This window comes from Malus domestica, chromosome 17, assembly GCF_042453785.1.
Source record: "Malus domestica chromosome 17, GDT2T_hap1".
NCBI classification, from domain to species: Eukaryota; Viridiplantae; Streptophyta; class Magnoliopsida; order Rosales; family Rosaceae; genus Malus; species Malus domestica.
The window spans coordinates 30,156,978-30,176,824 of record NC_091677.1 but is presented as its reverse complement, the minus strand read 5'-3'; the positions used below and the strand labels follow the sequence as shown (position 1 = coordinate 30,176,824).

Genomic DNA, 19,847 nt, shown 5'->3' with positions numbered 1-19,847 from the left:
CTAACGGGCGCTATCACCAAGACTCATGGGATATTGCCTTTAGAAGTGGATTTAGGGTCTAAACAGATCATGCTGGCATTCTTTGTGGTAGATTGCACTTCCACCTATGGAGCCTTACTTGGAAGGGATTGGATCCACCAAAGTCTTGCCATACCCTCCACTCTACATCAGCAAGTGGCTGTTTATCATGAGGCAGGCACAGAGGGACTAGGCTTTTGGGAGATGGTAGAGGCCGAATCACGACCATTTCTCCCCACAGCCAATGTTGCGGAAGCTAGCTTCTACAATCCTAACGTAGGAATTTTGAAATGTTCAGGAGCAGATGAGAACGGCCGCCCTACCAAGATGACGGCCCGAAAGCTTCCAGAACAAGGAATGTTCCTTACTAGAGAGGAGTGGGATAGACCTTGTATCGTCCCAACGCCCCTACACCATCAATGACAGAACAAAAAATGAAGGATCAGGTAATGGCAGTCAGGTCCCTGATTAAAAGACTGTTGGTGTATGGGAAAGGAAGAAGGCAAGAAAGGGAGCTCTTAGACAAAGAATAGCAGGAATGGCAGCTAGGAGCTTCGACCAGCCAGGATAAAAGCAGGGAGGAATCTTGTAGGGAAGAATTGGAGAGGGCCATCCAAATGGCCGAGTGCATATATGACCTAGATGGGCCAGACGACTTGCCTGAGAACCCGGAGTTAGTCGAATTTTTGTGTGCAGAACCTGATAAGCCATCACCGGAAGTTCAGGATCCTTTGGAAGTTATTGATCTAGGGACAGAGGAAGATCCAAGACCAATACAAATCAGTGGTTTATTAGAGACTAATGATCGGGCAAAGATTATCTATCTTTTGCAAGAATTTAGAGATTGTTTTGCTTGGCATTATATTGAGATGCCAGGTTTAGATTCAACCTTGGTGGAACACAGAATGCCCATCAAGGAGGGATATAAACCTGTTAAGCAAGCACCGCGAAGGATATCAAATGAGATAGAAGAGAATGTCAAAGAAGAGATTGAGAGGCTAGTAAAAGCTGGATTTATCAGGCCAGCCAAATATGTAGAATGGTTAGCCAACATTGTACCCGTTTTAAAAGTCATAACAAAAGCAGTACGATGTTGCGTTGATTACAGAAATATTAATGGCGTTACACCAAAAGATGAGTATCCCATGCCCATGACTGATCTATCCATAGATGCAGTAGCAAAACAAAAAGTCTAATCTTTTATGGATGGAAATGTCGGGTATAATCAGATAAAGATGGCCTCGGAAGATATACATAAAACAGCTTTTAGGTGTCCCGGGCATGTGGGGGCATATGAATATCTGGTCATGCCATTCAGGCTCAAGAACGATGGCGCAACCTACCAAAGGGCAATGAATGCCATATTTCATGATTTGATTGGCCAGAACATGGAGGTGTATATCGATGACATCGTGGTGAAATCCAAAACAGATGAGCAGTATCTGATAGACCTCAGGCAAGCATTGACAAGAATGAGGATCCACAAGCTGAAGATGAATCCAAAGAAATGGGTGTTTGGAGTAAGAGCGAACAACTTCTTGGGATTCCTGGTTCATCAAAGACATGTAGAAGTGGATAAAAACAAATCTTGGGCAATAATGGAGTCGCTTTCACCCACCAACAAAGTGCAACTTCAAAGGCTGCTAGGCAAAATTAATTTCTTGAGAAGATTCATTGCCAATTTAGCAGGCAAGATCCAGCCGCTGACTCCTTTGCTAAGATTGAAGGATAAAGAAAATTTCGAGTGGGAACCACCACACCAAAAGGCTTTCGACAGCATCAAAGCCTATTTGACTTCTTCACCAGTATTGGTACCACCTCAAAGGGGAAAACCCTTAAAGCTATATATATCTGCTTCAGAGAAATCAATCAGGAGTTTGCTAGCTCAAAACAATGAAGGCGGGAAAGAGCAGGCGGTGTACTACCTCAGTAGAATTCTGACCGAGGTAGAAACAAGATATTCCCCAGTAGAGAGATTGTGCTTAGCTCTATATTTTACTGCCAGTAAGCTGAGGCATCACATGTTAACTTGTCACATGCACATCATCGCCAAGACAGATGTGATAAAGTACATGTTGTCAAAGCCAATGCTAATAGGAAGGATTGGGAAGTGGATTCTAGCATTATCAAAGTTCAGTTTTCAATATGTACCCCAAAGGGTGGTCAAAGGCCAAGTAATTGCTGACTTCTTGGCAGAGCATCAAGAGTTTCAAGATGAGATAATCAATATCCCGGGAACCCTGGAAGTTACTAGTGTTTGGATCCTGCCAAGCAAAGATATCTCGGGCAAAGATGAGTGGGTCCAGCAAGAGATAAGAAGAGTGACTGGTCTCTGAATTACTCCTTGGAAGCTGTATTTTGCTGTTTCCTACACTCAGAGGCTTCAAGAGCTGGGATTGTAATTGTCAACCCTCAAAGGATTTATCATTATTACTCATTTCTCCTAGATTACCAAGGGAACACTAACAATCGGGCAGAGTATGAAGCCTTAATAATTGGTTTGGAAATCTTGATGGATCTAGGGGCAATGGAGGTAGAGGTCTTTGGTGATTCAAAGTTAGTAATAAACCAGCTAAATTGGGAGTTCAAGTGCAGACATATCACCATGGCGGGGTATTATTTGGCGGCTACGCAATTGCTGAGTTATTGGGATTCTGAGATATCAGTTAATCATGTTCCCAGGGGATCCAACCTAGCGGCCAACAAGATGGCGCAATTAGCCTCAGGCGTGCCAGTACAGGAAAGAAAATATGGGGTGGATGTCGAGATTCAAAGAAGAAACCTTCCTTCTATCCTGGAAAGAGGATTTAGTCTGGATGTAATGGTTCTAGAAACTGAGATAGAAGATTGGAGGTCGCCCATCATCCATCATTTAAAAGATTCCTCTTCACCCACAAGCAAGAAGAATAGACAGCGAGCAACCAAGTATGTCTTATGGGCGAAGGACCTGCTAAGGAAAACTCCAGACGGGTTACTATTGAAATGCTTAGGCCAAGAGGAATCCATGAGAGTAATGGTCGAAGTACATGAAGGAGTATGCGGAGCACATTAGGCTGGAACGAAGATTAGGTGGTTGCTTAGAAGGTATGGTTATTTCTGGCCCGACATGGAAAAAGATTGCAAGTCCTATGCCCGAGGATGTGAAGAATGTCAAAGGCACAGTCCCCTCCAACATGTGCCTTCAGTGCCTTTAAATCCAGTGGTCAAGCCTTGGCCCTTCAAATGATGGGCAATGGACTTCATCGGGCAGATTTATCCAGCTTCTAGCAAGGGGTACACTTTCATAATTGTAGCAACGGATTACTTCACCAAACAGGTAGAGGCCTCGGCAGTAAAATCCATAACCTCAGCTGCAGTCAAGAATTTTATTAAGACCAAGATTCTGTATAGATTTGGGGTGCTCGAAACTATAGTAACGGATCATGGGCCATCTTTTATTTCAAAAGAAGTTGAAGAGTTTGCAAGCAAATACAAAATAAAGATGATCCAGTCCAGTCCTTATTACCCACAGTCAAATGGCCAGGCAGAATCCAGCAACAAGATTTTGGTAAACATTATCAAAAGAATAGTGATAGATAGTCCGGAAAAGTGGCATGAAAAGCTGGGGAATACTTTGTGGGCATACAGAACTTCTAAGAGGGTAGGAACAGGGACAACTCCTTATGCTTTAACTTTTGGGCAAGATGCAGTGCTTCCCATGGAGATCAATGTAAGTTCGGTCAGAATTCAAAATCAGTTTGGGTTACACAGTGAAGGGTACATCGAAGCCATGTGTCAAGGGATTGAAAACTTAGATGTAGCCCGAATTGAAGCCTTGAACCAGATTCAGGAAGGGAAGAAAGTTGTTGCCCGAGCTTATAACAAAAAGGTGAAGATAAAGTCTTTCAAGGAAGGAGATTTGGTGTGGAAGACAGTCCTTCCCCTAGGAGCTCAGCTTAGGGGCTTTGGAAAATGGAGCCCGACATGGGAAGGTCCTTTCATGATTAGTCGAGTATTAGACAAGGGAGGATACTACTTGGCGGACCTCGAAGGAAATTGGCAGAAACATCCCATTAATGTTAAATTCTTGAAAAAGTATTGTCCTACATTATGGGATGTTAGAGATTGTTATATTGAAGAGGATGCAAGGTAAAGCAGGCTTCGGGGTACCAAAGTGCAGTGTATGTTCATCGATCATTCAAGAAGACAGAAAGACAAAAAGTTGCTAAAATAATGTTTATTTCATTTCGACAAATTGGTGAAATTTACAACAGATTCAATTCTGATATGCTACGTGTGTTTCTTTCTGGATGCAACGGTGTTTCGGCTGGTTTTTCGTTGTCTTCATGGATAGAATCCGATCAGGTGATCAGGTTGTGCGGCCAAGATGAGCTTGGTAGAGGGTCATCAGACAAAGTCATCACCATATATGATGGTGAAGCCTGACTTATCATGGCAACAAGCATGAAGGCAAACCTTCATAAGGAAACCGCCTGACCAAGGGTGTTGGGGATAGCAGGGTGTTTGACCAAAGGTGTTGGAGATAGTAGTTATCTGATGAAAACTCTTTTTCTCACGAAAAGGAAGTTTTAGGAAACCCCACTTGAATCCTGAAGAACTCATTTCACAGTTTTAGAAGAAAACTAAGAAGGCAGAAACACTCGAAGTGGATAAAAGATGAGATCGAAGATGATTTGTTGAATGAGCCGGAATTTATAGGAATGTCAGAAGGAAGTTCATGAGTCGTGGGAAGATCAAGAGACTCCGGGTTGCGATGATCTCGACCAGAAGATACAAGTTCCAAGAACAAGGGTACAGGCGCATGCAACTATTCAATCAATATTGGCGCCTGGAGTTCCAGTCTGAATATTAATTGAATGGGGCATTGTTTGGGTTAAAACTTGAAATTTGGGCTCAAGAAGAAGTTGGCCCAAAAGGAGGTCTGGAAAAGGAAAAAGCCCGAAGCCCAGCCAAAGCCCAGAAGGCGGAAAAGGCCTTTCCCGACTGGGTGCAGGCCACTTGAACCACTTGCTCACCTACTTAGAGACCAAGTGGTGTAGACCAGCCAGCTAATCAGCCCAAAAGCACTTTACAGTGGCAGTACAAGTAAATAGTTGATGAGCCACTACTCTTCAAGCTACATTCGGGCAAGATTACTGCTACAGGAGGCCAAGTCGAAGTGTCTATAAAAGAAGAAAGAGAAATCAGAGATAGAGACACTCAATCAAACAAAAAAATACAAGCACAAACTCTGCTCAAAGCCAGATTTGCCTTCAAACGAAGCTGTAGTCAGCCCAAGCCTTCATCCTTTTCGGGATCAACCCTCACCCAAACCTTTTGTAATAGCTCTTCTACCTTGTCTTAAAACTTGTTGTAGTATCGATTTCTTCCTGTAAACTCACCTCCCTACCCCCTTTCTAAAGCTCTCAAACCCCTTGATAAACCACAAAGATAGGAAGTTGTAAGACGATCAGCCTTGCCCGACCCTCTTTGGTTTTGTCTTTTCATTCATTAGCCTAGCAATATGTTGTATACTTCTAGTTGTATTCAAGTTATTTCTAGTAAGATGACGATTAAAAGACTCTCTCAGTTCTTGAATCCGATTTGAATATGTCGTCACAGTTTAAACCAGATCTAAGTTCTAAGCTCTTAGGCATGTAAGATTGATCATTCAAAAGTCCTTGGTCTCAAGGCATAAAAAAAACCTCATGTGGACTTAACCCATCTACGACAAGCTTTGATAACAAGAAATCCGAAGTTACTTGGGGCGCAAGTAATCGACCTATCTCTTAGTTTTATTTCTATTATATTATGATTATAGTAGAACGTTTGAGTATAGAAGGAATTTTGATGGGAAACCTCAAGGCCTATATCTAAGGCCCTACAAAGGCACCTATTCTGCTCTGCGGGCTCGGATAATTAGAAGTATAATGGTTATAACACTTCTGCAATCAATGAAACAGACATCGTATATTCGAGTACTGGGTTAGTTCTTGATTGGAAGCCTCAAGGCCTACACCTAACGCCCCACAAAGGCACCTGTCATAACTAACACAGCACCTCGGGTATATGTACAACTAAAACTCAACATCCGTTTTATATCTGCCATGCTAAAGATAGCAGTGGCACGCCTGAGCACTTAAAAGTTAATCTTGATTGCGAGCCTCAAGGCCTATACCTAAGGCCCCACGAAGGCACCTTTCAAAGTTAACTATGTCCTTCTCTTTCAGCTTTGCCCGACAAGCCTGCCAGTGAAGCAGAAGCCCGACAGAAAGCATTAACCGGCACCAACCTCTCGAGGAGCTGTGTGCTCGTCGGCTAGGAAATATCCCCAGCGGAAATTCCAGCCACGAACACTAAGAACTGATTTTACTGTGACCTTAACTTGACTTTCGACGACGCTTATTACGTGATCGGGCCGATACCGCTCGATCCGATCATGAGCGGGTTCAAGTGCTACGTCAGGATTACGGTGCCAATTCTCAAAACCATGGTGGCGGTGCTGGTCGCCAACCGGTCTCTGTTTGGAGAGGCGATCATGACCGGCTTCAATGTCAATTATACCAACCCGTACGATAAGCAGTGCGCTAAGTGTCTCAATGTCAATGGGCTTTGAGGTTTTGACTCGGATAAGAACCAACCCGTTTGCATTTGCGGCAATCGAGTGTTTAACCCAGCAGGTATTTCTTTTTCTGGGTATTGTAGAGTTTACTTCTAGTAGTTATGGGCAAGTTTTCGGATAAGATGATGTTCTTTCTATTAACATTTTGAATCTGTTTGGCTATTTCAGGAAATAAGCCGGAAATCAAAATAGGTAATATATCACTTCATTAACAACTTATTGTAATGTTTCCAATGGCATCATGGGACGGAGATGAAAATCTAAACAATATTTTATTTCATCTTCAGGTCTTGCTGTAGGAGGTGCAATTCTTTTCGGCGTTTTCGTAGGGTTCTATGTAGACCTGGCATTTTGGACCCAATCCGTTAACCCGACCCGACCCAACCCATTAATATTTATATTTGAGTGGATGCTTAATTGGTCGGGTCGCTAACGGGTGAACCCGTTAACAACCCGTTAAATAACGGGTCACTTTGGGTCAATCCGTTAGATCCGTTAGGACTCGTTAACACCCGTTAGTTAAGGATATTTTCGTAATTTTAGTAAAGTCTTAATAACAAAAAATAAACTTTATGCAAAAAAAATAATAATAATAATTGTTAATGGGTGAAACAGGTGATCCGTTAGCTTAACGGGTCGGGTTGAACCCGACCCAAATCCAATAAACCTGACCCGTTTACAGGTCTAGTTCTATGTATATTATTTCATCCAACGCAAGAAGAAGAAACTTGCTGCACAGACTCAAAGCAAAGAGCTTCCTACACCCCTTACTAGCAAGGGTGTTGCTATACTCCCTCGACTGATCTCTCCCAATTTCAGAGCATCCCGTCTTATACCTCTTTTACCTCCAAGTCTGACTACGATAATAAGGGGAGTACTTACTTTGGAGTTCAGGTCTTCAGCTATAATGAATTAGAGGAAGCCACTGAAAATTTCAACCCCGCTAAAGAGCTTGGAGATGGAGGCTTTGGCACTGTTTACTATGGTTCGAAAATACTTCCTTTTCCATCTTTGTAAGCAATTTAGCTCACAAACAGATAATCTTGGTTTTATTTGGTTAAATGTTCTTGTAATTGTTTGACCAGGTAAGCTACATGATGGCCGCGTAGTGGCTGTGAAGCGCCTTTATGAAAACAATTTCAAACGTGTGGAGCAGTTTATGAATGAGGTCGAGATCTTAACTCGTCTTGAACACCGAAACCTTGTCAAGCTGTATGGATGCACCTCAAGACGCAGCCGAGAACTCCTCCTTGTTTATGAGTATATTCCTAATGGAACAGTGGCTGACCATCTCCATGGGAAACGTGTGGAATCCGGCTGTCTTAGTTGGCCTGTTCGATTGAGCATCGCCATAGAGACAGCTGATGCACTGGCTTTCCTCCATCGCAATGATGTCATACACCGTGATGTCAAGACCAACAATATTCTCATAGACAACGACTTTTGCGTGAAAGTGGCTGATTTCGGTCTGTCGAGATTGTTCCCCAACGATGTCACCCATGTGTCAACCGCTCCGCAAGGGACTCCCGGCTATGTCGATCCTGAGTATTACCAGTGCTATCAACTCACAGACAAGAGTGACGTATATAGCTTTGGGGTGGTCTTGATCGAGCTTTTATCGTCTTTACAAGCCGTGGACACCAACAGGCACCGGCATGACATAAATTTGGCCAACCTGGCTGTCAACAAAATCCAAAACCATTTAGTGAATGAGCTGGTGGATCCTCATCTTGGGTATGAAACAAACTACTCTGTTAGGCAAATGACAACAGCTGTGGCAGAATTGGCGTTCCGGTGTTTGCAACAGGAGAGGGATATGCGACCAACCATGGACGAAGTGTTGGAGGGTTTGAAAGCAGTCCAAAACGAAGATCTTGGTTCAGAAAACGGCGAAGCAGTGGTGCTGGATATCCGATCAGACGAGGTTGGACTTTTGAGGAATATGCCACCCCCGCTTTCACCGGACTCGAATGGAGCTGATAAATTGGTTAGCGGCTCTACCACACCCAGTTCTTTTTAGCAGTAGAGATTTCCATATCCTCCTTCCTGTTTTTTTCAGTGAGTTTCAGCCTTCAGTTCTAAAATAGATGGTAAAAAGTATTGTATACACTCATAAGCAGATGTTAAAACTTGAATGTCGTTCTATATTGCGGGTTGGTTTTCGTTTGATGTTGATGCAAGATACTTTGGAGAAGCATCATCACTATTTGGTGCATGCTAGGCAGCCAATGTACATAAACATATGAAGCTCTTTACTTATTCTCTTATCAGCTTTACGGATTTGAGTTTAGTTAAGTTTGCTGAAGCAGTGTGCTCGACCTTCCACACCCAAATTTGAATCTCCTCTCTATAATTTAGATGAATTTAGTGTAATATCATTTGTAAAAAAAAATAAAATACATGATTTTTTTGGTAATTCATTCCTTTAAGAATGATTTTTTTTTGTCGGATAAATATGATTTTTTATCCGGTGTCACTTGCCAATACAACCATAAAATCAAGCCGCGTAAAAAATACTTCGGATGTTCAAGAAGTACTGCTGTTCTACGACTGTCCCCCGCTTAACATTCTTCTTCCAATTCAGCCCACAAGTCAGTTCAATTGCAGCATAAACAGTATTGCCACTTCCGGTAATTACTTTGTCACAAATTTAGGGCTGCTGAATATTAGTGGTAACTACAAAACGACCGTCACTGCCAGCATTTCTCAATCTGCAGCTGCAAATCTGGTGTTGAATTCTTCCAAGGATAATCTCGTTGCTGCACTTGATTCCGGGTTTGGGTTGAAGTGGGATGCAAGTACTACCTTGTGTGACCAATGTCGAGGGTCAGGGGGTCAGTGCGGGTACATGATAGGATCAGACATGGTATAAAAGGGAAATTGCAAGAAAAGTAATGCAGGAAATAGAAAAGGAAATCAAGGGAAATTTATATCTTCATTCATACCCTCCTTACATCATAAAGAGGGTTTAAATACACCCAAAGATAGCTAGGGTTTGAGATATGGATGGGCCTAATAGTATTACCTAAGTAGTGGGCTTAATGGGTAGTAATAACAATAGATAGTCTAACTAGTCATAACCAAAGCCCAATAGCTTAGAGTCGCATCAGTACAATATATCTTCAGTTGAATTCACCTGCTTCTGTAAGGATGGACATACTCCCTCAAACTATGAAGGTATGCGCCTAAACATCTTTCCACTACGTTTATGATAGAATTAGACTATCAGTCTAACCCAAAACCAATTAGCAATATGCGGAATAAACTTTAGATTCCTGACTAGGATTGATGCGCTCAACAATCTGGGTCTTAGACAATACGCTGGTGTTTGAAGGGTTAGATTGACGCCCCATTTTAGTTTTTGTCCTCCAATTTTAGTACTTCGTACTATGGCAAGGCTTCCTCAGCAACCAATGCGCTGCCTCAAATTAGAGAACCATCTACATTTGTTAGAATAAGTACATATTCTACTCTAACAAGTTAATAGAGTGAACGGATATGAAATTAGAATTTGATAGAGTACATAACTTCTTATAAGCACATGCAAGGTCCCTTCTATTATCAATGTGAGATTTTTCTCAACACACGCATAGACAACACAAATGGGTTGACATTTATTCTCAACACACTTCCTCACATGTGTCAGCCTTTGTTGACTTTGATGATTGTATTCTAAGTGTAGAGCGACTTAGGTTTACAAATCGGACAAGGATTGTCTGCCCTCCACTTCTGGTGGCCTCCCTGTGCCCTCCTGTTTGTGTGGTCACGATTAAGCCACGTCAACATTTTATATTACTATTCATTTTTGTCTTATTATATCTATAAAAAAAATAATATAAAATATTGACATGGCTTAACCGTGACCACACAAAACAGGAAGACACGGAAATGACACCAGAAGTGGAGGGCAGACAATCCTTGTCCTTACAAATCCAGGATTAAGCCAATTATTCTATTAAGGTGGCTGATCTGTTAGCTATATGCGTAGTCTCATAGGACAAGCGTATGCTTTATATTACTAGTTTTTGAATTAAAGGGCTGATATTACTCTAAAGTAGCTGGAATTGTCTGGAATTGTCTTTTAGCGAAGGACAAGTAGGATAAAGTTGTATGAGGTATCCAATGTTGATTTGAATGAAAAATATCTGTGCTTGCCGCCAGGATTAGCACTGCATATTCCTTATTCTTGTTGCTTGTCAATTTCCAGAAATGCATCACACCAAATACAAATTATCACCTCAATGCTCCCACTCATCTTCCTTTTCTTTTTCTTCTGCTCCGTCGACGTTACGAGATCATTCCCCGCCGATGCCGACCTCTCCAACTGCACCCAAACCTTCGACTGCGGGCCCTTCCGGAACCTCACCTACCCCTTCACCGGCCGGGCCCGACCCTCCTACTGCGGCCCGCCGGAGTTCCACCTCAGCTGCATCGACGACACGCCCGAGTTGACCATCGCGGCCCTGAGCTACCGGGTTCTCAAACTCGACCCGGTTCACGAGAACCTCACCCTCGCCCGCTCCGACCTCTGGAACTCGACCTGCACCGACAAACTCGGGAACTCGACTCTCGAGTCCGAGTTCTTCACCTACGATGATGACGACGACATGGACGTCACCATTTTCTACGGCTGTAATTCCACCTTAATCAGTCCTAAACCTGAAAACTGGTTTTTCTGCGACCTTAACTTGACTTTCGACGACGCTTATTACGTGATAGGGCCGGCGCCGCTCGATCCGATCATGAGCGGGTTCAAGTGCTCCGTCGGGATTACGGTGCCGATTCTCAAAACCACGGCGGCGGTGCTGGTCGGCAACCGGTCTCTGTTTGGAGAGGCGATCAAGACCGGCTTCAATGTCCATTATACCAACCCGTACGAGAAGCAGTGCGCTAAGTGTCTCAATGTCAATGGGCTTTGCGGGTTTGACTCGGATAAGAACCGACCCGTTTGCATTTGCGGCAATCGAGTCTGTAATCCAGCAGGTATTTCTTTTTCTCGGGTATTGTAGAGTTTACTTCTAGTAGTTTTGGGCAAGTTTTAGGCTGTGCTTGGAGTGCCCAAATTTGAAAATTTACTGTGTTTTGGTATTTTTCCTGACCTCGCAAAACGAGAAGCCTACTTAAAGTTCTTCTAAGTTTGCTCCCCTTCTTTGTTTTCTCAAACCAGTGCTGTAACCATGTTCAATACCAATTAACTTTCTCACTCTTATTGTGGGCGCTCACAATTCCGTCCAGTTTCTTTCATATTACCATGACAAAACCCATGTGGCTTTCCATGGGAAACGAAACTTCAAAGTGGGTGCCCTCTTTTTTCTGATTTCTTTTCGATTTGGTAACCAATTATCTCTTCATAATATTCAAAGCTGGGGGCATATGAAAGATGAGTTCTGTTTTTATTCTAAAAAACAAATAAAGCTTCAGAAGAGGTAGACCCAAAAGTGACGGTGCTGTACAGGGACAATGGACAATGGAAACTTTGTTGTCAATGATGATATAGGAGCTGATCAATTGTTATAGCAGAGCTTTGATCACCTTTGTGACACCCTGCTACGAAGCCAGCTCCTGGGATACGGTATTAATTCTGGAACGAGGACTGCCATGACTTCCTGGAAAAGTGAAAGCGATCCGTCAACTGCAAGACTGCAAGACCTCACTCATATGCAGGTAGGGTTCAAAGTACCAGATTCTCATGAGTTTGTGTCTTTGGATTCTGACAGCACATCCGCCGACTGCAAGACAGTGCGCCTAAATAATTGTTCTTACAAAGCGTATGCACTTTTTTATAAAATAGGGTGCTTAATCTGGTCCAAACACCTCACTCATATGCAGGAGTTTCCCTCTGATGGCGTAGATGTTTATATTCACCAAGCATGCACAGAACTAGCATATGAACTAATGATAATAGTGCTTGATGCCTTTTTTTTTTGGGTTCAAAAGTGCTTGAAGCCTTGGACAACTCTATTTATCAAGCAGTAACTTTTCTCTTCCTATATATCTCATGCTTGTTTTTGTATTGTAATTTTTACAGGTAAAGGAAAGCCAATAAAGTTAATTGGGAGCCTTACGGTTGTTTGTTTTATCGGTGTATTGGGTGCCATAGTGTTCGGTTTCTGCAGAATGAGAGCTAAGCAAAAAGGTAATTAAGTGAAAGAGATCGAGGTGTTGGATTAATATAATGCATTAGCAGATTATCTCTCAAAACTTTGTAAGTTGTTTTGCTTTGATTCAGTGTTCGCTGTGTATATTTGCAAAATCAGGACACATCAAATTAACAAGGAAACACATCAAAATAACAAGGGACACCCTTCAAGAATATATAGGTGGAAAACATGATCTGTCTGAGTTAATGATCTATGATTTTGATAGCATATTAGTTGCTACGGACAATTTCAGCATAGAAAACAAACTCGGGCAAGGAGGCTTTGGTCCAGTTTATTGGGTAATTATTATTATTTTTATGATAGGTACAGAGAGACAGACATGAATGCAATGATTTATTTGTCGACTTTGCGTAGGGTAAGCTAGCAGAAGGGAAGGAAATAGCAGTAAAAAGACTGTCCAGTACCTCAGGGCAAGGTGTAGTGGAGTTCAAGAATGAAATGTTATTGATCTCCAATCTCCAACACAAAAATCTTGTCAGAATCATGGGTTGCTGCGTTAAAGAGGATGAGAAGTTACTGATTTATGAGTTCATGCCAAACAAAAGCTTGGATACTTTTCTTTTCGGTTAGTTTCAATGCACTTTACTGCAATTTCTTATCTTTAGATTCTAATCGGTGGATTGATCGATTATTTGATGATCAGATTCGACGAGAAGAGCAGTGCTTGATTGGGGTACACGTTTTAATATTATTCAAGGTGTTGCCAGAGGGCTTGTTTATCTCCATCACGATTCGTATTTGAAGGTAATACATAGAGACCTAAAAGTGAGCAACATTCTTTTGGATGAGAAAATGAACCCAAAAATTTCAGATTTTGGATTGGCACGTTCAGTTGAAGGGACACAGAATTTAGAAAATACTCAGAGAGTTGCCGGAACGCGGTAAGATTCATGCCTTTCTATATATTGTTGAACATGTCATTCGCAACCAAAAGTTCTAATGGTTAGCATTGCATGATGAAATCTTAACCGATTCCTCCTGTTTGGATAAAAACTGCTAATTAGTTGCATCGATCACATTACATAAGTATTTTTTGGTAACATTGTTCTTAAAAGGAAGAAACCAAACACTTATGTCAGCTACATATATACTAATGAGTTTCATGTTCGCACAGTGGATATATGTCTCCGGAGTATGCCATGGGTGGAATATTTTCTCAAAAATCTGATGTCTACAGCTTTGGGGTCTTGGTATTGGAGATTATCAGCAGCAAGAAGAATACCGCCTTCTATATCTATGATCGACAGCTAGGCTTACTAGCCTATGCATGGCAGCTATGGAAGGAAGGCAGGGAATTGGAGTTGGTAGATGAAATGCTGGCGGCTGAATCAGATTCGGCTTCAGAAGTAATGAAATGTGTGCATATTGGGCTGCTTTGTGTACAGGACAATGCGATGGATAGGCCGAGCATGCAGGATGTAGTTTTTATGCTAAATGGTTCCACAACTGTAATTGGTGGTGCACAACCTAAGCAGCCTCTATTCACTATCCAAAACAGTCTCTCATCCTCAACCACAGCCTTCGAATACTTTCCTCACAAATGAAGCTACAATGACACTGATTGAAGGACGCTAGATGTATGCACCTGACAGTGGTGGAGGTTGGCCAATCCTGCTTGCTTATGCGGCATATCTGTAATTAGGGGTGGGTTCGGTATAGTTACCGTACCAAAACCCTTGTACCAATTACCGTATCAAACTTTTGGTTTGGTAAAATCTATTACCATTACCGTACCAAACTTTCGGTATACCGAAAGTTTGGTATTGCCAAAAGTTTGGTTGGCATGGTATGGCAATGGTAATTGCCATTTTGTTTTGGGACAAAATATGTTTAACCCAATTCAAGGGCAAAACTTTTTTTTTTTGGTACTTTTATCTCATACATTATAGATTAAATTCATCTATTATTCATTATTCACAATTCACACATAATAATTCAAATGAAGCATCAAGATTCATCATGAAAATTAAGCTTACAATCCAAATAAAAGTTACGAACCAAAACAAATAGAAGTTAACAATCCAAATAGAAATTAAAGTTTCAAACCAAATGAAAATTGGAAGTACACTTCAAAAAGAAGAATTCATTAATCAGTTATTCAAGCTTGAGATGTCGAAGCTTTTGGAGAAGGCATTGAACTTGTAGAAGATTGAGTTTGTGTCATGCTTACATTACAAACAAAGAAAACATATTAATTAGTAGCAAGAAGAATTAAAGTTGAAATCCATTTAATAACAAATTTACTAAAAAAATTAAAGCATATATTTCTTGTTTTCTCTTCTTCTATTTCCTTGTAAAATTGAAGCATTTCTTCAGTTGGTCCTTGTAGAAGTTTACTTCACCTACCCTAAGCCAACCACTAGTACACACTAGTGCCTCAATTATTTTAGGAGTCAAGGATACCCTAAAAGGGTTCACAACCCTCCTCCCTAGACTAAATGCATTTTCACTAGCAACGGTAGAAGTGAGGGTTACAAAGATATTTTGGCTATTTGTGAAAGAATTAGGAATTCTTTTGTGTTTGATTTCCACAATTTTAAGAGATCAAAATCACCAACAACAATGCTAATATAAGTAGGGTTTTATTTTCAAATTATTGGAATATTATAAATATGTATTATATAATTATGTATTATACAAATTATAAATTATATTGTATTTTCGGTATGGTACAGTAATACCGTGATAATGGTATCTATTACCAATACCGTACCATGAAATTTCGGTACGGTACAATACCGTACCATTACCGATTGATACAAAAAATTTGGCACAAAATCGGTATGGCACGGTTGGCAATTCGGTTGGCACGGCAATTTGGCAATAAAATCCACCCCTATCTGTAATGCCCCTTATGTTTGTGACCGGAGACAGACTATTTCCTAGATGTTTTTGAGGCACCCTTCTGGACCTATATATATTTCCATTGTGGATGGATTTTTTGAATGCAATTTCTACTCAGATAATTAAAAAAAAATGAGACTATAGTTATACTTTTTATTTGGAAGGAATTAGAGAGGATTAGCTATGAAAGAAATTCATCCCTTGTAATCCTACATTATCGAGAGATTGAAACTCATAAGTTTTCTTTATGATTAATTGATCTTCTACGTTTCTAGGCTAACATAATTTTTACCTTAATTTAGCGGTTTATCTATTTCAATTTAATTTTAGATATCAAAGAAGGCTTTAATATAGCGCCTGTTGAACTATGGTTGTTAGTGCAACAGCATGGTTGTCTAAACTATGGTTGTTAGGCCCTTTTTCAACTACTTAATTAAAAGTAAACAACCCTTACAGAGAGCCTTCGAGACCGATAGGTAGGTGGGAGTTAGATGAACGGGCACGATCTAGTTTTTGAGGAACCAGGATCCTCTCCGGATCCATTCCCTAGGATCCTAGGGATACCGCAATCTTGTCTGTTCATTTTATATCGTACGGTCAGTTTTTATTAAGTACTATTCATATTTGAATTTTAAATTTTATATTTAAATGATTTATGACCGTACGATATACGATGAACGGACATGATTGCAAGATCCCTAAGGAATGGATTCGGAGAGGATCCTGGTTCGTTTTTGAGGCCATTAAAATCTGTATGTCTTTTCTTGTTGGCAAGCCCTTAATACGTAAACTAATTTGGCTTGACTTGTAGCCGATAACTCCAAACAAAAAAAAAAAATCACCCGTAGAGCCAGAGGAGAAGAAAATTCTAGATTTGCGTTAAATAAAATCTTTTGATCAAGTCAACAAAATTTTATGAGGCATTAAGACTACAGTCTATGGTATTATTTTTCTTTAGTATTTTTTAGGAATATGATATCCACACATCTTATTTTACTCTCACACACCTTTTTAATTTTCGGTCGTCGGATGAGATAAATTGAAGAAAATCAACGGACAGAAATTATCAAAGGTGTGTGAGAATTAAAATGGGGTGTGTGGATAGCACACCCTATTTTTTAATGTGTTCAGGAAACAAGTTATACGTCACATGTTATTATATAATTGAAGAGATTAAAACAAAATCTCTTCAAATTATATGATGACTTGTAATGTACGACTCCGTATTTTCGGCACATTGAAAATCTTTTCGTAAAAGTTGGAGGTTAAAAATTAGATTAGCTGGCTAGTTCAATACTAAATTGTGGTTTCTCCATTTTGTGTCTTAATCCAGATTCTCACCTTATTACTACAGTCTAATGGTATTCTTCTTAAGAGATTCTAACACATCCCCTTTATCTTGTCACAGACTCCTCTTAAATAATGGCTGTTATATTAGATAAATCAAATCAAAACAAACGAATAAGATTTAACATGAGTATGTGAGAAACTAGAAATGGTGTGCGTGCGTTTGTTTATCACTTCCCTTGCTTATTTATCACTTATCTCCCTCTTTACTTATAGGTAAAAGGTATTAAGTTTAAATTTCTTGAATGATAAGTTCGGTATCAAATTATAAATGACCTATTATGTCCCTTAACCCAAATCCTTAGCTCCCAATATTTTGTATAAACACTAAAAGATGCAAGTGATGGTATGCCTTAGTACTTAAGGATTTTTTTTAATGTACTATATTCCGAGTTCAAACATTTTTCTTTCTCTTAGTATAAATTATTTAAAATATTGCAGGTAATAAAAATAAATAAACAGAAAGATAAATAGTGAACAAAACGTCAAGTACTCATAATTTGTCCCATCCCTTTCTTTGAATAAGCTTTTCCTATAACGTCACTAGCTCCTCTCTCTCTCTCTCTAGTTCCTTCCCTTTGCCCAGTGTCACTCCAACTCCAACCACTACAACCAACTTAATTCATTTCATTTCTACCAAATACTTCCACTTTCCCAAAATATGAATTCCTGGTTTTTCTTCTCATCCCATTTCGCCTTCTTCGTTTTCATCAACTTTCCTTTGTCCTCAAGCTTCAATTCGTACACATATTGTAGTAACGCGTTTAATTGTGGAGACATCACAGAAGTGGGATTTCCCTTTTGGGGAGATGGAAGGCCGGAGAGTTGCGGCTATCCGGAACTGAAGCTAACATGCTCGAACGATGTTACCGCCATTGAGATTATGGGGGTCAAATACAGATTGCTGAAGATTAACCAAGGTGACCAGACACTCAAAATTGTAAGAGATGACTACTGTGACAAAGTTTGTTCGCCGAAGTTTGGGGATACCAAACTCAATTCCAAACTTTTTGACTACGTTGTTGGGTCTTCGGACGTCACTTTACTCTATGATTGTACTTCTAGCTCAAAAACTGAAGATTTCAGCTGCCCCGACGATGAAGCATATGAGGATGTGGCCGCTATACCTGCAGATGTCCCGGAATCTCCGATGTGCAAGTCAAAAGTGGTTGTTCGGATTAGTGATGCAGCGTTTTTCAGAATCTTGGGTATACAGAACGCGACGGCGCTTGAAGCTGTAGTGAGGGAAGGGTTTGAGGTGAAGTATAAGGTGGATAGTGAAAAATGTGGTGAGTGTGTTAGTTCAAAGGGTGTTTGTGGCTATGATTGGAATTTGAATGAAACTGTTTGTCATTGCGCAAATCAAGCTTCTGAGTCCCGGACTTGTTCCGCCGCCACAGCAGAGGCCATTGACAATCCAGCAGTAGTGCCACCACCAGCTAAAGGTATGCACCAACAACCCAATTAGCTATGCTTGGTTTTGCATTTCAAGCTGAATTTGGTTCTAATTAATAACTTGAATCCCTAACTCACACTATAATTAGAAGGAAAGAAAATATCAGTAGGCTAAAAAACTTTGCCACCTGGGTTCCTTACATCAACTTTTCTCTTTTGGTATTGCGATCGATCATTTTTGGACTTATATTACTTGCATAGAATCGGATTGAACTTATTCTGATTCATGACTTCCGTACGTGTTGATCAACACATACAATAAAAAAAAAATGTGAGTTCCACGTTACAGTTCGCAATTCAATACCTGAAAATCAAGAATTACATTGATCAGGCGAAGGTAGATGATCCTACCTCATCTTCTCTTCCTATTCCGAACTTCCTCTATTCGAAGTAGGTAAACATTCATTAGTACAATAACCACCTACATTACTTTTTTTGTCTATGGATTATGTGACTCCATTAAACATATGCCAAATCGAGGGAATGCGAGCATATATGGTTAGGAATTGCTTGAACAGCTAACTGACGTAGGAGCCTTAGAGAGTTGCCATGAGAGTTCAGTACCCTCAACCGAGTGTTGAAAGTACTAATTTTTGGGAGACTGCATAACTTTTTAGGAATACTTCAGTCCTTTGAATTTCAAGAATATTTTAGTCTCTTACTAGCCCCCAACGCGGAAGGGGTAATTTGTGTTCGAGAAATGGTTAGCAATGTGACCATCAACTAACAAGATATTTGAAAACAAATGAAATAGCAGTAGAGAGAAAGAGAGAGATGTGTGTTATTTCACTTCATTGTGCTTTTATTTATAGTGGTATAGAAGGTAAATTCTTTATCCCAAATATGATTATAACTCTAATAAGATAATATGTAGTCTTAGAGATATCACATATATGATAGATTTACATGATTACATTCCTAATCTAATATGACTGCAACAAAAAGCAGATTATGGACGGACCAAAATATAGCTAGGCAGATAATTAATGTTAAGCTTCCATAACAATTAGGGGGACATATACTTTAGTGGTTAAATTAATGCTTAAATTTGTCCAAGTTTGATGGCTTGCCCCTTACAAATTATAATGAAGCTAGTTCAAGTTGGAAGGATCAAGTCTTAATCGTGAATTGTTTTGTCAATATATTATAATAGGAACTATTGAAAATTTTCAAGAGTTTTAAGAACCGTTTGATAACTGTTTCGTTTTTAAATTTTAAATTTAATTATACATAGTCAAATATACAAATAAGGGTTTATTAGTGGTAAATTACTCTAGCAGTTATGGCCTTTTCTTCAACTCACTGCATCCTATATTCAAGCCCTCTCACTTCCCTTTAATGCAAATTAGTGTAGCAGAATATCGCGTGTATGTATGTATGTATGTATGTACGTATGTACGTACATACGTACGTACTCTACT

The 19,847-nt window shown here is 40.2% G+C and overlaps 2 protein-coding genes and 1 pseudogene across 3 annotated transcripts; all 3 read left to right on the top strand.

Annotated features, from left to right (window-relative positions):
* Positions 1–2,545: 2,545 nt before the first annotated feature.
* Positions 2,546–3,070, top strand: LOC139193469 (uncharacterized). Its single transcript, XM_070816492.1, has one exon. The coding sequence runs from the start codon at positions 2,546–2,548 to the stop codon at positions 3,068–3,070; it is 525 nt and encodes a 174-aa protein (XP_070672593.1).
* A 3,532-nt stretch (positions 3,071–6,602) lies between these two features.
* On the top strand, positions 6,603–8,896 carry LOC139193468 (LEAF RUST 10 DISEASE-RESISTANCE LOCUS RECEPTOR-LIKE PROTEIN KINASE-like 1.3; annotated as a pseudogene).
* Positions 8,897–10,800: 1,904 nt separating this feature from the next.
* On the top strand, positions 10,801–14,693 carry LOC139193775 (G-type lectin S-receptor-like serine/threonine-protein kinase At1g61500). 2 transcript variants are annotated; one of them, XM_070817408.1, is made up of 7 exons: positions 10,801–11,602; positions 12,648–12,755; positions 12,877–13,058; positions 13,135–13,345; positions 13,424–13,524; positions 13,592–13,661; positions 13,895–14,275. In XM_070817408.1, exons 1-6 carry the CDS (start codon positions 10,861–10,863, stop codon positions 13,631–13,633), a joined length of 1,386 nt encoding a protein of 461 aa, XP_070673509.1. In that variant the 5' UTR covers positions 10,801–10,860; the 3' UTR covers positions 13,634–13,661; positions 13,895–14,275. The 2 variants fall into 2 exon arrangements, with proteins under 2 accessions (XP_070673509.1, XP_070673507.1); XM_070817406.1 differs by having other exon boundaries at positions 10,811–11,602; positions 13,424–13,661; positions 13,895–14,693.
* Positions 14,694–19,847: the final 5,154 nt, after the last annotated feature.

Excerpts from the sequence above, each read along its gene's own strand:
- LOC139193469 (XM_070816492.1), top strand. The coding sequence starts at position 2,546 with ATGGAGGTAGAGGTCTTTGGTGATTCAAAGTTAGTAATAAACCAGCTA.
- LOC139193775 (XM_070817406.1), top strand. The coding sequence starts at position 10,861 with ATGCTCCCACTCATCTTCCTTTTCTTTTTCTTCTGCTCCGTCGACGTT. Across the intron at positions 13,059-13,134 it reads GCTTTGGTCCAGTTTATTGG|GGTAAGCTAGCAGAAGGGAA; the intron begins GTAATTATTATT and ends GACTTTGCGTAG. Across the intron at positions 13,346-13,423 it reads CTTGGATACTTTTCTTTTCG|ATTCGACGAGAAGAGCAGTG; the intron begins GTTAGTTTCAAT and ends TTTGATGATCAG.